General features: G+C 44.5%; 1 protein-coding gene across 1 annotated transcript in view; it reads right to left on the bottom strand.

Moving 5' to 3' along the window:
* Window positions 1–3,480: 3,480 nt before the first annotated feature.
* LOC125464143 (phospholipase A2-like) overlaps window positions 3,481–13,709 on the bottom strand; it is a 45,991-nt gene continuing 35,762 nt past the window's right edge. The window contains exons 5-6 of the mRNA XM_048556273.2: window positions 7,800–7,924; window positions 3,481–3,599 (exon numbers count right to left, since the gene is read on the bottom strand). Of these exons, the coding sequence (XP_048412230.1) occupies window positions 3,481–3,599; window positions 7,800–7,924 (244 nt within the window). The remainder of the gene's footprint in view (window positions 3,600–7,799; window positions 7,925–13,709) is intronic.

The following is a 13,709-nucleotide window of genomic DNA, read 5'->3' as shown; positions in this document are numbered from 1 at the left end:
TTTTAGCTCCTCACTCCTGCTGTGATGTTTTATAGTGAGCAGATTTCCTGCTGTATGAAGACTCTGCGTTCATTTGGAAATCCAGTTCATGCCAAAGAAGCTATTTAAACTGGATTTTGGGCATTTTTAAACAAATGAGCAATTTTTATCAAAAATAAATGCAATAGGTGAGGGTGGAGTGAGCAGTAGTAGGTTTCTGCTCTCTTGTTAGTTTGACATTTTAAAATAATGCTTTCTTTTTTGTGTGCCAGTCTGTAACCAGGTTGAAATGATTGACAGACTGCTGTCTGTACATTCTTTTCCTGTGGGGTAACAATTACCCAAGATTGTCCTGAATTCTGACATGGGAGTGAAAACGTGGAAGCAAATTGGTGTGTAATTTTATGTCATCAGCTAAAGTGCCTGTTTTCCAGCACCATCTAGTCCCCGAGCCATTTCCATGGAGGTAGGATTAGGGGAGAAGGCCTGAGTTCTGAAGCAATCATATTTGACTTGAAATGTTCACTCTATTTCTCTCTCCACAGATGCTGCCAGATCTGGTGAGTTTCTGCAGCACTTTCTTTTAATTTTTAATATCTTTGGAATTTTGCTTTTAACCGAGGAATTAAGCTGTTTTTGATTGGGGGAAATGAAGACAAGCAGAAATATTTTAGGGATGGAATTTCAGAGTCGAGGAACAAGATTGAAATGTCACAGAGTTCTCTAGCTTGTTGGCTTTCCAGCATCTCCTGCAATTTCATTTTGATTGAGACAGAATGCAGAGAGTAGGTGTTTGTTGTTGATACAGGAGGGGGAAGTGCAATGATATCTCTGTGAGGACAACTTTTTTTAATAAATGTTAATGTTAGAGCATAATTTTAAAGTTTGGAGATGAAACAAAACGTGTGATCTATTGTAAAGATATGTGGTAAATATTAAAGAGGATAGTAACCGACTCATGAAGGAGATACATTGTTGAAAAAGGCTAGCACTGGCAGATGAAATTTTGTGAAGAGGTATGCAGTTATTTGTTTGGATAGGAGTATGAGGAAGGATTTAAAAAATTCAGAGGCCTGAAGATCTATGTATACAGATGCTTTAAAACAAAAGGATGAGAAGTCAATAAAAATCAGCTTTAAAACAGCTGCACAGGTTACAAATGCAAAGAAACTATTGTCCCCACTTGGGATATTGTTGTTAGCGATAGGCACCACGCTTTAGGTTTATATGCAGCTTTGGGAACTTGAATGGTATCCGAACTGAGTGACTTTAACAATATGGAAAGACTGGAGACTGATTTCTTTTGTCCTTGGGTGGTGCAGAGATTTGATAGAGGTTTTGATAGAGTGATAAAGCGAACAGCCTCCAGTGGCAAAAGGATCAGCAGGCACAAGACATAGATTTGCAGTAATTGGCACTAATTAAATCTTTACACATTAATACGATCTGGGTATATATTGATGCTTATTATGATGAAGAACAGTAAAGAAGAAAGAGGAATTTGCAGTTTTAATTCCTTCAGTTTAGAAACATTTCTGAAGGCACTACTAACTGAGGCGTGTGAAAAATGTGCAGGGTGCTGCTGCGCTGTGTTGTTTGATTTCCCTATTTTTTCTCGTGATTATTTTGGATCAATTCTGTCTTTTTTCATTTAAATCACGGGTGTATACTTTCTTTGATGTATTAAGAATCAACTGATCATCTGTATAGATCCAGGACCATAAATAGTTAATATCAGAGTTTGTGGGACAGACAGAACAATGCAGAACTGATCATGGATGAGCCAGACCTGTCCATTGCAGGCAATAGGTTTCGTACTCTGCCAATAAGGATAATCAGATTAGATCCACGATCATGAATCAATAGTCAAGGATCATGGAATCTCTATTAGGTCAGGAAAGACTGTGGAATTGGCAACGTATATCCAACATAATGGGATCTGGAGTACATATTGCTATCTTGTACAGGATTAATTGGTTGGTCATACAAAGGTTGTAAGGAGAAGCCAGGGAACTATAGACCTGTGAGTTTGACATTGGTTGTGAGTAAATTGTTGGAGATGACTATAAAAGATAGGTTTTGTGGACATTTAGAGTGGCAAAAATTGATTGGGCTAGTCAGCATGGTTTTGTGTAAGGAAAATCATGTCTCACAATCTTAAGTTTTCTGAGGATGTCATCAAAAAGATTGATGAAGGCGGAGCAGTAGATATTGTTTACTTGAACTTTAGTAAAGCCTTTGACAAGGTTCTGCTTGATAGACTAATTAGTAAAGTTAGGTCACATGGTATTCAGAATAAGTTTGCCAATTGGATACATAATTCACTTAATGGCAGGAGACAGAGAGTGGTGGTGGAGGGTTGTTTTTTGGACTGAAGACCTGTCACCAGCAGTGTTCCACAGGGATCAGCTCTGGACCCTCTTTTGTTTGTAATTTATATGAATGATTTGGAAGAAAATATAAAAGGCATACTTAGTAAGTTTGCAGGTGACACCAAAATTGGTTTTCTAAGATTACAGAAGGATCTTAATCAAATGGGTCAATGGGCTGAAAAGTGGCAAATGGAGTTCAATCTGGATAAATGTGAGGTATTGCACTTTGGTACAACAAGCAAGGGTCAAGCTTATACAATTAATGGTAAGGCCTTGGGTAGTGTTATTGTTCAGAGGGACCTAGGGGTGCAGGTACATAACTCTTTGAAGCTTGTGTCACAGGGTGGTTAAAAAGGCATTTGGCATGCTTGCCTTCATTGCTCAGTCCTTTGAGTATGGGAGTTGGGAAGTCACACTGAGGTTGTGCAGAACATTGTTGAGGCCTTTTCTGGAATACCGTGGCCAGTTCTAGTCATCCAGTTATAGGAAGGATATTATTAAGTTGGAGAGGGTTCTGAGAGATTTACGAAGATGTTGCCAGGTATGGAAGGTTTGAGTTATAATGAAAGGCTGAATAGGCCTTTTCATTGGAGTGTAGGAGGTCAAGAGGCGATCTTATAAAAGTTTATAAAATAATGAGGTGTATACATAGAGTTAATGGTAGGATGGCAGATTTCAAGACAAGGGGGCACATTTTAAGGTGAGAGGAGAAAGATTTTAAAAAGATACGAGAGGCAGACATTTTACACGGAGGATGGCTCACATGTGGAATGAACTTCCTGAAGAAGTGGAGGATGCGGGTGCAATTACAGCATCTAAAAGACATTTGGATAAGTACAGAATTGGAAAGGTTTAGAGGGATATGGGCCAGGAGTAGGCAGGTGGGACTAGTTTTGTTTGGGATTATGTTTGGAATGGACTGGTTGGACTGAAGGGTCTGTTTCCATGCTGTATGACGCTATAACTCTATAATCATATTGATTTTGGTCAATTTTAGCAGCACATCAGGATTCTAGTGTGATAGAGTTTCATTTTTCTCTGTGTGGCTGTGATATGATTTCCAAAAAAGGCAACCAAACAATGAAGAAAACTTTAATTCTTTTTCTTCTCTCTAGTTTGAGAGCTTTTTTCAGCAGTAGAGTTCCTTGTCCAGATTTTTGTGGTCAGGGTTATAATCAGACTGTGAAAAGCAGATTGCTGCCGTACGATCGCAGTCACAAATATCACTTTCGCAGGGATTATTCTTGCCTGGAAAAGATAACACAGATTTTTTACATGATCACCACAGTCATCAAGAGAAGGCAGATGCCTCTTTAAATGTTCCTACATACTCCTGAAAAACAGTGACTCAGATGTATATCACGTGATGCCTCATCATCCAAGTGACAATTGATCATGAGCCTATTCAGCAAGTCCTACAAAGCAATCCAAACAGTTGTGACTGAGGCCACCCACGTGCACATCAATCAGCAGGTGAGGTTGTGATGGGATTGACAGCAAAGTGGGTTTCAGTGGATAACAATTGGAAGCAGTGCATTCCAGATCCTTACCACTCACTGTGTAAAACCATTTTTCCTCTGTCACCATTGCTTCTTTTGTTATTCAGCTTAAACTGGTGTCCTGTAGTTAACAATTCATCCACTAACAGGTGTATTTTTTTCTCTGTCTATTCTATCCAGATGCCTGATTTTGAAAATCTCCAACAAATCTCCTCTCAACCATGTCTTCTCCAGGGAAACTAGGACAATTTTTTTTCCAATCTGTTACATAACTAAAGTTGTTCATCCTTGGAACCATTCCAGTTAATCTCTTCCATGCTTTCTCTAATACCTTCACATCCTTCTTAAAGTCTCTTGCCCAGAACAGACAGTTGAGGCTAAGCCAGTATTTTATAGAGGTTCATTTCTTACTTTTGTATCCTGTGCCTCTTCTTAATGAAACATAGGAGCCACATACTTTATTCAACTGCAGTTTGAATTTCATTTGGGTACACTTAACTCCAGTCTCCTAAGTCTCAATGCACCTGCTCCAAGTTTAGAATTGTATCCTTTTATGGACAGAAAATTTCAGAGGGTCTGCATGCCTACATGGAAACCTAGCATCTTCAGTGCTTCTCCCTCATTTCTGTATTTTCTACCTCTAGACTTAACTATTCTTACACAGTCCTGGCTGCTATCCCACATTCTATCCTGCTTAAACTTGAGGTGATCTAAAACTCTGCAGATTACATCCTTATACAATTTCCCATTCACTCCACGACCTCTGTGCTCTCTGCACTGTTTGACTACCAGTTAAGTGATGCTTTAGTAAAATATTTTCATTCGTGTTTTCTAATCCTTCTGTGCTTCTTGTCCTTCCTACGTCTATAATCACCTCCAACTCCACAACGCTGCCAGTCATCTGTCCTACACTAATTGATGTACTTTGAACATCATCACCAGTAGCTAATTCTTCAGTTACCAAAGCCTTAAGCTCTGGTATTCCTTCCCTAAACTTCGCTAACTGTTATTTGACAAGGTGCCTTATGGTAGCTGGTTCAAAAGATTAAGTTGTATCGGATCCATAGTAAGTTGGCAAATTTGACACAAAATTGGCTTGGTCATGGGAAACAGAGGGTAGTTGTAGAGATAACAAAGCGTGGAGCTGGATGAACACAGCAGGCCAAGCAGCATCTCAGGAGCACAAAAGCTGATGTTTGGGGCCTAGACCCTTCATCAGAGAGGGGGATGGGGTGAGGGTTCTGGAATAAATAGGGAGAGAGGGGGAGGTGGACCGAAGATGGAGAGAAAAGAAGATAGGTGGAGAGGAGAGTATAGGTGGGGAGGTAGGGAGGGGATAGGTCAGTCCAGGGAAGACGGACAGGTCAAGGAGGTGGGATGAGGTTAGTAGGTAGGAAATGGAGGTGCGGCTTGGGGTGGGAGGAAGGGATGGGTGAGAGGAAGAACAGGTTAGGGAGGCAGAGACAGGCTGGGCTGGTTTTGGGATGAAGTGGGGGGAGGGCAAGAGCTGGGCTGGTTGTGTGATGCAGTGAGGGGAGGGGACGAACTGGGCTGGTTTTGGGATGCGGTGGGGGAAGGGGAGATTTTGAAGCTTGTGAAGTCCACACTGATACCACTGGGCTGCAGGGTTCCCAAGCAGAATATGAGTTGCTGTTCCTGCATCCTTCGGGTGGCATCACTGTGGCATTGCAGGAGGCCCAGGATGGACATGTCGTCTGAGGAATGGGAGGGGGGAGTTAAAATGGTTCGCGACTGGGAGGTGCAGTTGTTTATTGTGAACCGAGCAGAGGTGTTCTGCAAAGCAGTCCCCAAACCTCCGCTTGGTTTCCCCAATGTAGAAGAAGCCACAACAGGTACAGTGGATACAGTATACCACATTGGCAGATGTGCAGGTGAACATCTGCTTAATATGGAAAGTCATCTTGGAGCCTGGGATGGGGGTGTGGGAGGAGGTGTGGGGGCAAGTGTAGCACTTCCTGTGGTTGCAGGGGAAGGTTCCGGGTGTGGTGGGGTTGGAGGGGAATGTGGAGCGGACAAGGGAGTCACCGGGAGAGCGGTCTCTCCGGAAGGCAGACAAGGGTGGGGATGGAAAAGTGTCTTGGGTGGTGGAGTCGGATTGTAGATGGCAGAAATGTCGGAGGATGGTGCGTTGTATCTGGAGGTTGGTGGGGTGGTATGTAAGAACGAGGGGGATACTCTTGGGGCAGTTGTGGCGGGGACGGGGTGTGAGGGATGTGTTGCGGGAGACACGGTCAAGGGCGTTCTCGACCACTGCGGGAGGAAATTTGCGGTCCTTGAAGAACGTGGACATCTGGGATGTGCGGGAGTGGAATGCCTCATCCTGGGAGTAGATGTGGCGGAGTAATTGGGAATAGGGGATGGAATTTTTGCAGGAGAGTGGGTGGGAGGAGGTGTATTCTAGGTAGCTGTGGGAGTTGGTGGGCTTGAAATGGACATCAGTTTCTAGCTGGTTACCTGAGATGGAGACTGAGAGGTCCAGGAAGGTGAGGGATGTGTTGGAGATGGCCCAGGTGAACTTGAGGTTGGGGTGGAAGGTGTTGGTGAAGCGGATGAACTGTTCGAGCTCCTCTGGGGAGCAAGAGGCGGCGCCGATACGGTCATTAGTGAAACAGAGGAAGAGGTGGGGTTTGGGGCCTATGTAGATGTGGAAGAGGGACTGTTCCACGTGACCTACAAAGAGGCAGGCATAGCTTGGGCCCATGTGGGTACCCATGGCCACCCCCTTTGTAGAAAGTGGGAGGAATCGAAAGAAAAGTTGTTGAGGGTGAGGACGAGTTCGGCTGGGCAGATGAGGGTGTCGGTGGAGGGGGACTGGTCAGGCCTGGGGGACAGGAAGAAGCAGAGGGCCTTGAGGCCATCTGCATGCGGAATACAGGTGTATAGGGACTGGATGTCCATAGTGAAAATGAGGTGTTGGGGGCCAGGGAATTGGAGTTGTAGAGAGGTGTTTTTCTGACAAGTTGTTAGTGGCGACCAGTGGTGTCCCACAAGGATCAATGCTGGGACCTCTATTGTTTGCAATAGTATATAAATGATTTGGATGAAAACACAGGTGGTTTGATTAATATGTTGGCAGATGACACAAAAGTTGATGGAATTGTGGATAGCAAGGACGGTTATCAATGGATACAGCATGATATAGATTAGTTGGAAAGTTGGGTAGTGAAGTGGCAGTTGGAGTTATAATTTGAAAGTGAGAAAAGTTGCAACAATTGCAGAATCAGTACAGTTTGAAATGTCTGTGTTCTTTACATGTGGACATAGTTAATTAAGTGTTTTATATATATCTTACTACTTAAAAAGAAATTTGAAATCTGTTCACTAACGTTTCTTCCAATACCTTCTGAAGAACCATCAGCAAAGTGACAAAGTATTCCTCCAATTGGCTACCTGAAACTACTGATCTATCTTGGGCAATAACCAGCTGTAATTAAAAAAAAATGTCTTGGCATCTGTAGATTCTTCTACCCTATTAAGGTCAGTTATAGGATCACTGAAACATAAGGTCAGCCTGTTAAGCATTTCCTGCCATTTAGTAAGATCACAGGCTGGACTGCAGATGAAGTCCACATACTAGTCTTAATCGTCATTGATTAACAAAAAAAAAGTATTAACAGCAATTTTAAACTTTGCCATCTTTGTCTGGCCTACATGTGACTCCACACCACAACAACATGGTTGACTCTTAACTGCCTCTAGGCAATTAGGGTTAGTCAACTGATGCCCATGTTCCTTGAATGAAGTTTAAAAAAATCTCTCACCATATAAGAATCCCACATACAATTTGCATTCTCCAGGTTTGTAAAAACAAATGTTTGGTAAACTATATTTTTGCAACATGAGAGATATGTTTAACATATGTTCAACATGTCATCAGTGAAGATTGGTAACAAAAATTTCCATAGAAATGTAATACTTGGATACTTACTGCTGCAGGTGATTTCTTTCCCAGAGCAAGAATAAGAATAAAGTTCAATGTATGGGTTATTCATATAACCTTTGCAGTGCTCTGCTTTTGTCTTTCTGTAGCAGATATCATGGTTCAGGCAGCACCTAGAATGGAAAGAAAAAGTGATTGAGTATGGTATTAGTAACAGTGGAATGAATAGTTGCAAGGAGATTGGCTCGTTGCATCAGGTAATTCACAATGAATTCTCTATCATTCATTGATAATATGATGACAGGCCTGAGATGTCCACGCCACATTTCCTGCACATTTAGGGGTACTGACATTTTGAGTATTTCTAAGTTACACTCCATTGTTCCCATAACCAAACATTGTGTAACAGAGATATCTGATAAGTGGGAGAGTTTTCTGTCTGTATTTCATACACTTGGTCAGAAACAGAAATAGCTTGCATAATATGTTGATTTACTTACTCCAAGGACATCCTAAAGCACTTTTACAGCTAAGTAAGTGCTTTTTAAAGTGTAGTTACGGTTATAGGAATTGCAATGGCCAGTTCATGCACAGGAAGATCCACAATGTTATGCACATTATGACCGAGTAAGTCTGTTTTAGTGAATTTCAGTTTGAGTGGTCAACATTGCTCAGGACACTGGGAGAAATTTCTTTACTCTCCACCACTTAGTCCTCCTTCAAGATTTCTCCCTGCGACTCCTGAAACACAGACTTCAGGTACTCCAGCCGTCTTGAAGCCTATTTCTTTGCACCATTGGCAATCCTTTAATTTCTTTAATTCTGGATATTCTGTAAATTCATGCCAGGTGTAACGAATTGTAAAGGTCCGTGGAAGTTTGCTTCATCCAAATGACCTGTCACTTAATGAACTTTGTTAAAATATACTTTAGCTCCTCATGGTTGATTTTATTTCTTATCTTTAAGTGCTCAACTCTTAATGGCACAAAATTTGCTGTATAGTGCCTTGTTTTCTAAGCAACATCTCACAGTTTGTTATCTATTGTTGTGTGAGAGAGGTCACCAAAGATGCTCTCTGTCAAAAGACAGTAGCAGACATTTCATTTTCGCTTGTCCGACCATAGTATGTGGAATGAGGTTTTCACCTCATTGCCATTGACAGCACACAAAATACTTAACGGGCATGGCATATCAACAATAAGATGTATTAAGATATAACTGTGAAAGATTCTTGCTACCTCAGCAATCAGCTGTTGTGCAACAATATGCACAGAATTGTGCAGGTCAATACCTGATATCCTGCAGCAGTCGTTTTGCTTTCATTCTGCAGGAGTCCACTCTGTCATCTGTGTTAGTCACTTTCACAAACCAAAGATGGACACTGAGATACAAGGACTATCTGCTAAGGACCATCAACTAAGTTGATGACTCCAATGTACAGTTCTCACAGGTATATATGAAAGCTATAGTTCGACAAGAATTGTGATCGCGCTGGTCATTAGCATACTGCAACATTGCTTCTGCTGCCACAACTAGTCTGGAACAATCGACCAGTACTCAGCAGAGCAGGTGTCAAAGTCCATGTGGTCTGCCTTGTGCTGCATAACCTCACACTGGTCTTGAGGCCAGCTATATGACAAGTAGCTGAGGAGTAGGAGGAGGAAGAAAAACTTGAGGACAGGCAACTTAGACAGCTCCTCCCTGTTTATGCTGCCCATGAAGCATATGTCTACTGTGATAATAGTAAATGCAGTCCCAATTGTCGATGCACCAAAGGTCCCCCACTTTTCCTCTATTACTTTTCAAAGTGAGAGGAGGAAAGTTTAGGGGAGATATGCGTGGAAGGCTCTTTACACAGAGGGTGGTGGGTGCCTGGAACACGTTGCCAGCAGAGGTGGTAGACGCAGACACGTTAGCGTCTTTTAAGATATATTTGGACAGGTACATGGATGGGCAGGGAGCAAATGGACACAGACCGTTAGAAAATAGATGACAGGTTAGACAGAGGATCTTGATTGGCGCAGGCTTGGAGGGCCGAAGGGCCTGTTCCTGTGCTGTAATTTTCTTTGTTCTTACTGACATCACAGTTTCGGCTTGAACACTGTACAAGTGTGAAAGCCAACACAAATAAATTTTCCAAACCAAATATAAAAATGATCAAATCATGGAATGTTGCATTTACACAGTGCTACCCCAACATCTTCATAAGAGTTCATGTAGGACTCATCAGGACTTGAGAAGCAGTAAGTGTCAACTTGTAAATCTACTGGAATACTTTGAGGAAGCAATTAAATTTCTGAATTGTAAAGCGCAGAGTTTAGAAAAGATGTGAGAAAATTTTATAGTTGATTATTATTGAGAATTTTATAACTAATTGAACTTAATAGAAATAGTGGTCAAGGTCCCAAAATTACACAACAGTAGTATATATTCAGGTCACATAAGTGCCAGGCGGTGACCATCTGCAACAAAAGAGGATCTAATCTCCCCTTGACATTTATTGTCATTACCATTGCTGAATTCTCCAATATAAACATCATGAGGATTACCACTGACTGAAAACTGAACTTGACTAGTCATACAGATGCTGTGACTAAAAGAGAAGGTAAAGAATTGGGAATTCCCTGGAGGTAATTCACCTCCTGATTTGCCCCAAAACTCTCCACCCTCTACATGGCACAAGTCAGGAGTGTATTGGAATACTGTCCACTAGCTGGACAAGTGCAACTCAGTAAAAATCCTGGAACTCCCTTCTTAATCGTACTTTGTGTGTAACTACATCAAATGGACTTCAGCGATTCAAGAACATAGAACTGTACAGCACAAGAACAGGTCCTTCGGCCCATGATGTTGTGCCAAGCATGTTGCCAAATGAAATTAATCCCTTCTGCTTGCCATTGGTACTCATCCCTCCATTCAAAGTCCTTTAAATGCCCCGAATGTATCTGTCTCCACCTCTATCCCTGGCAGTGCGTTCCAGTCTCTACCGCTTCTGATGTTTAAAAAAAAGTGCCCCTCATGTCCCCTTTGAACCTTCCCCCTCTAACATTAAATGCATGCTCCCTAGTATTAGACATTTCAACTCTGGGAAAAAGATTCTGACTTCAACCCTATCTATGCATCTCATAATTTTATAGACTTCTAAGAAGTCTCCCCTCAGCCCGCGCCACTCAAGGAAAACAAGCTGTTTTCTGCACCCTCTCCAGAGCTTTCACGTCCTTCCTGTAATGTGGTGACCAGAATTGAATGCAATATTCTAATTGTGGTCTAACAAAAGTCTTATAAAGCTACAACATGACATTCTGAGATAATGGGAACTGCAGATGCTGGAGAAACCGAGAAAACAAAGTGTGGAGCTGAATGAACACAGCAGGCCAAGCAGCATCTTAGGAGCACAAAAGCTGACATTCCGGGCCTCGACCCTTCCTCAGAAAAGGGGGATGGGGAGAGCCGACGCAACTCTGCCCACACCCGACGTCGATGGAACACCCCCATAGCCAATGCCAACGCAACCCTGCCCACTGCTGACACCGATATCGCTCTGCCCACAGCCTCCACAGCCAGCCACCCCAGAGAAGACAGCCACACTGAGCCCTGCCAAATTTTCACCATATCCCCAGACCTCCCCCCAGCTGAGGACGAATGGTCAGTCCTCAGCAAGGGGCTCACCTTTGTCCCCCTCCACCCACACATCAATGAATACCAGTCATGTTTGGACGTTAAGTAGTTTTTCCGCCTCCTTCGACTCTGCACTTACTTCTCTAACCGGGAGCCTAACCCTCCCTCCACTGACCCCTTCACTCACCTCTAACACAAGTCCTCCTCCTGGACACCATCCCCAGGCCTCCTACCCTCCCTTGACCTCTTCATCTCCAACTGCCGTCGAGACATCAATCGTCTCAACCCCTCCACACCTCTCACCCACTCCAATCTCTCCCCTGCAGCCCTCCACTCTCTTCACTCCAATCTCAACCTCACCATCAAACCTGCAGACAAGGGAGCACAGTTGTAGTATGGCGCACTGACCTCTACATTGCCAAGGCTAAACGCCAACTCTCCGACACCTCCTCCTACCACACCCTGGATCATGACCCACACCCCCGAGCACCAAACCATCATCTCCCAAACCATCCACAACCTCATCATCGCAGGTGACCTCCCACCCACAGCCTTCAACCTCATTGTTCCCCAGCCCCGCACTGCCCGCTTCTATCTGGTTCTCAAAATCCACAAACCTGCCTGCCCTGGTCGACCTATTGTCTCCGCCTGCTCCGATCCTGCCAAACTCATCTCCACCTATCTGGACTCCATTTTCTCACCCTTGGTCCAGGAACACCCTACCTACGTCTATGACACCACCCACGCCCTCCACCTCCTCGAGTACTTCCAATTCCCCGGTCCCCAACACCTCATTTTCACCATGGATGTGCAGTACCTATACACCTGCATTCCCCATGCAGATGGCTAAAGGTCCTCCGCTTCTTCCTGTCCCGCAGGCCCGGCTAGTCCCCCTCCACCGACACCCTCATCCGCCTAGCCGAACTCGTCCTCACCCTCAACAACTTCTCTTTTGATTCCTCCCACTTCCTACAGACAAAGGGGGTGGCCATGGGTACCCACATGGGCCCGAGCTATGCTTGCCTCTTCGTAGGTTACGTGGAACAGTCCCTCTTCTGCACCCACACAGGCCCCAAACCCCACTTCTTCCTCCGTTACATTGATGACTGTATCAGTGCCACCTCGTGCTCCCAATAGGAGTTCAAACAGTTCGTCCACTTCACCAACACCTTCCAACCTCAAGTTCACCTGGACCTTCACCAATACGTCTCTCTCCTTCCTGGACCTGTCTGTCTCCATCTCAGGCAACCACCTAGAAACCGATATCCATTTCAAGCCCACCGACTCCCACAGCTACCTAGAATACACCTCCTCCTACCCACCTCTCTGCAAAAATTCTATCCCCTATTCCCAATTCCTTCGCCTCCGCATCTGCTCCCAGGATGAGGCATTCCACTCCCGTACATCCCAGATGTCCTCGTTCTTCAAGGACCGCAACTACCCCCTACCCCCCCACCCCCGTAGTGGTCGAGAACACCCTCAACCGTGTCTCCCGTATTTCCCGTACCTCATCCCTCACATCCCATCCCCGCACTAACCAGCAAAAGAGAATCCCCCTCATCCACACATACCACCCCACCAACCTCCGGATACAACATGTCATCCTCCAACACTTACGCCACCTACAATCCGACCTCACCACCAAAGACATTTTTCCATCCTCACCCTTGTCTGACTTCCGGAGACACCACTCTCTCTAGGACTCCCTTATCCGCTCCACACTCCCCTCCAACCCCACCACACCCAGGACCTTCCCCTGCAACCGCAGGAAGTGCTACACTTGCCCCCACAGTTCCTCCCTCACCCACAAATCAGGCCCCAAGATGACTTTCCACATCAAGCAGATGTTCACCTGCACATCTGCCAATGTGGTATACTGCGTCTGCTGTACCCGTTGTGGCTTCCTCTACATCGGGAAGACCAAGTGGAGGCTTGGGGACCGCTTTGTAGAACACCTATGCTCGGTTCACAATAAACAATTGCACCTCCCAGTTGTGAACTATTTCGCCCTCGCATTGCTTAGACAACATGTCCATCCTGGGCCTCCTACAATGCCACAACGATGCCACACGAAGGTTGCAGGAACAGCAACTCATATTTCGCTTGGGAACCCTGCAGCCCAATGGTATCAATGTGGATTTCACAAGCTTCAAAATCTCCCCTTCCCCCACTGCATCCCAAAACCAGCCCAGCCTGTCTCTGCCTCCCTAACCTGTTCTTCCTCTCACCCATCCCTTCCTCCCACCCCAAGCCGCACCTCCATTTCCTACCTACTAACCTCATCCTGCCCCCTTGACCTGTCCATCCTCCCCAGACTGACCTATCCCCTCCTTACCTCCC

Source organism: Stegostoma tigrinum, chromosome 26 (assembly GCF_030684315.1).
Source record: "Stegostoma tigrinum isolate sSteTig4 chromosome 26, sSteTig4.hap1, whole genome shotgun sequence".
Taxonomy (NCBI): domain Eukaryota; kingdom Metazoa; phylum Chordata; class Chondrichthyes; order Orectolobiformes; family Stegostomatidae; genus Stegostoma; species Stegostoma tigrinum.
This window is presented reverse-complemented; position numbering and strand designations above follow the sequence as displayed.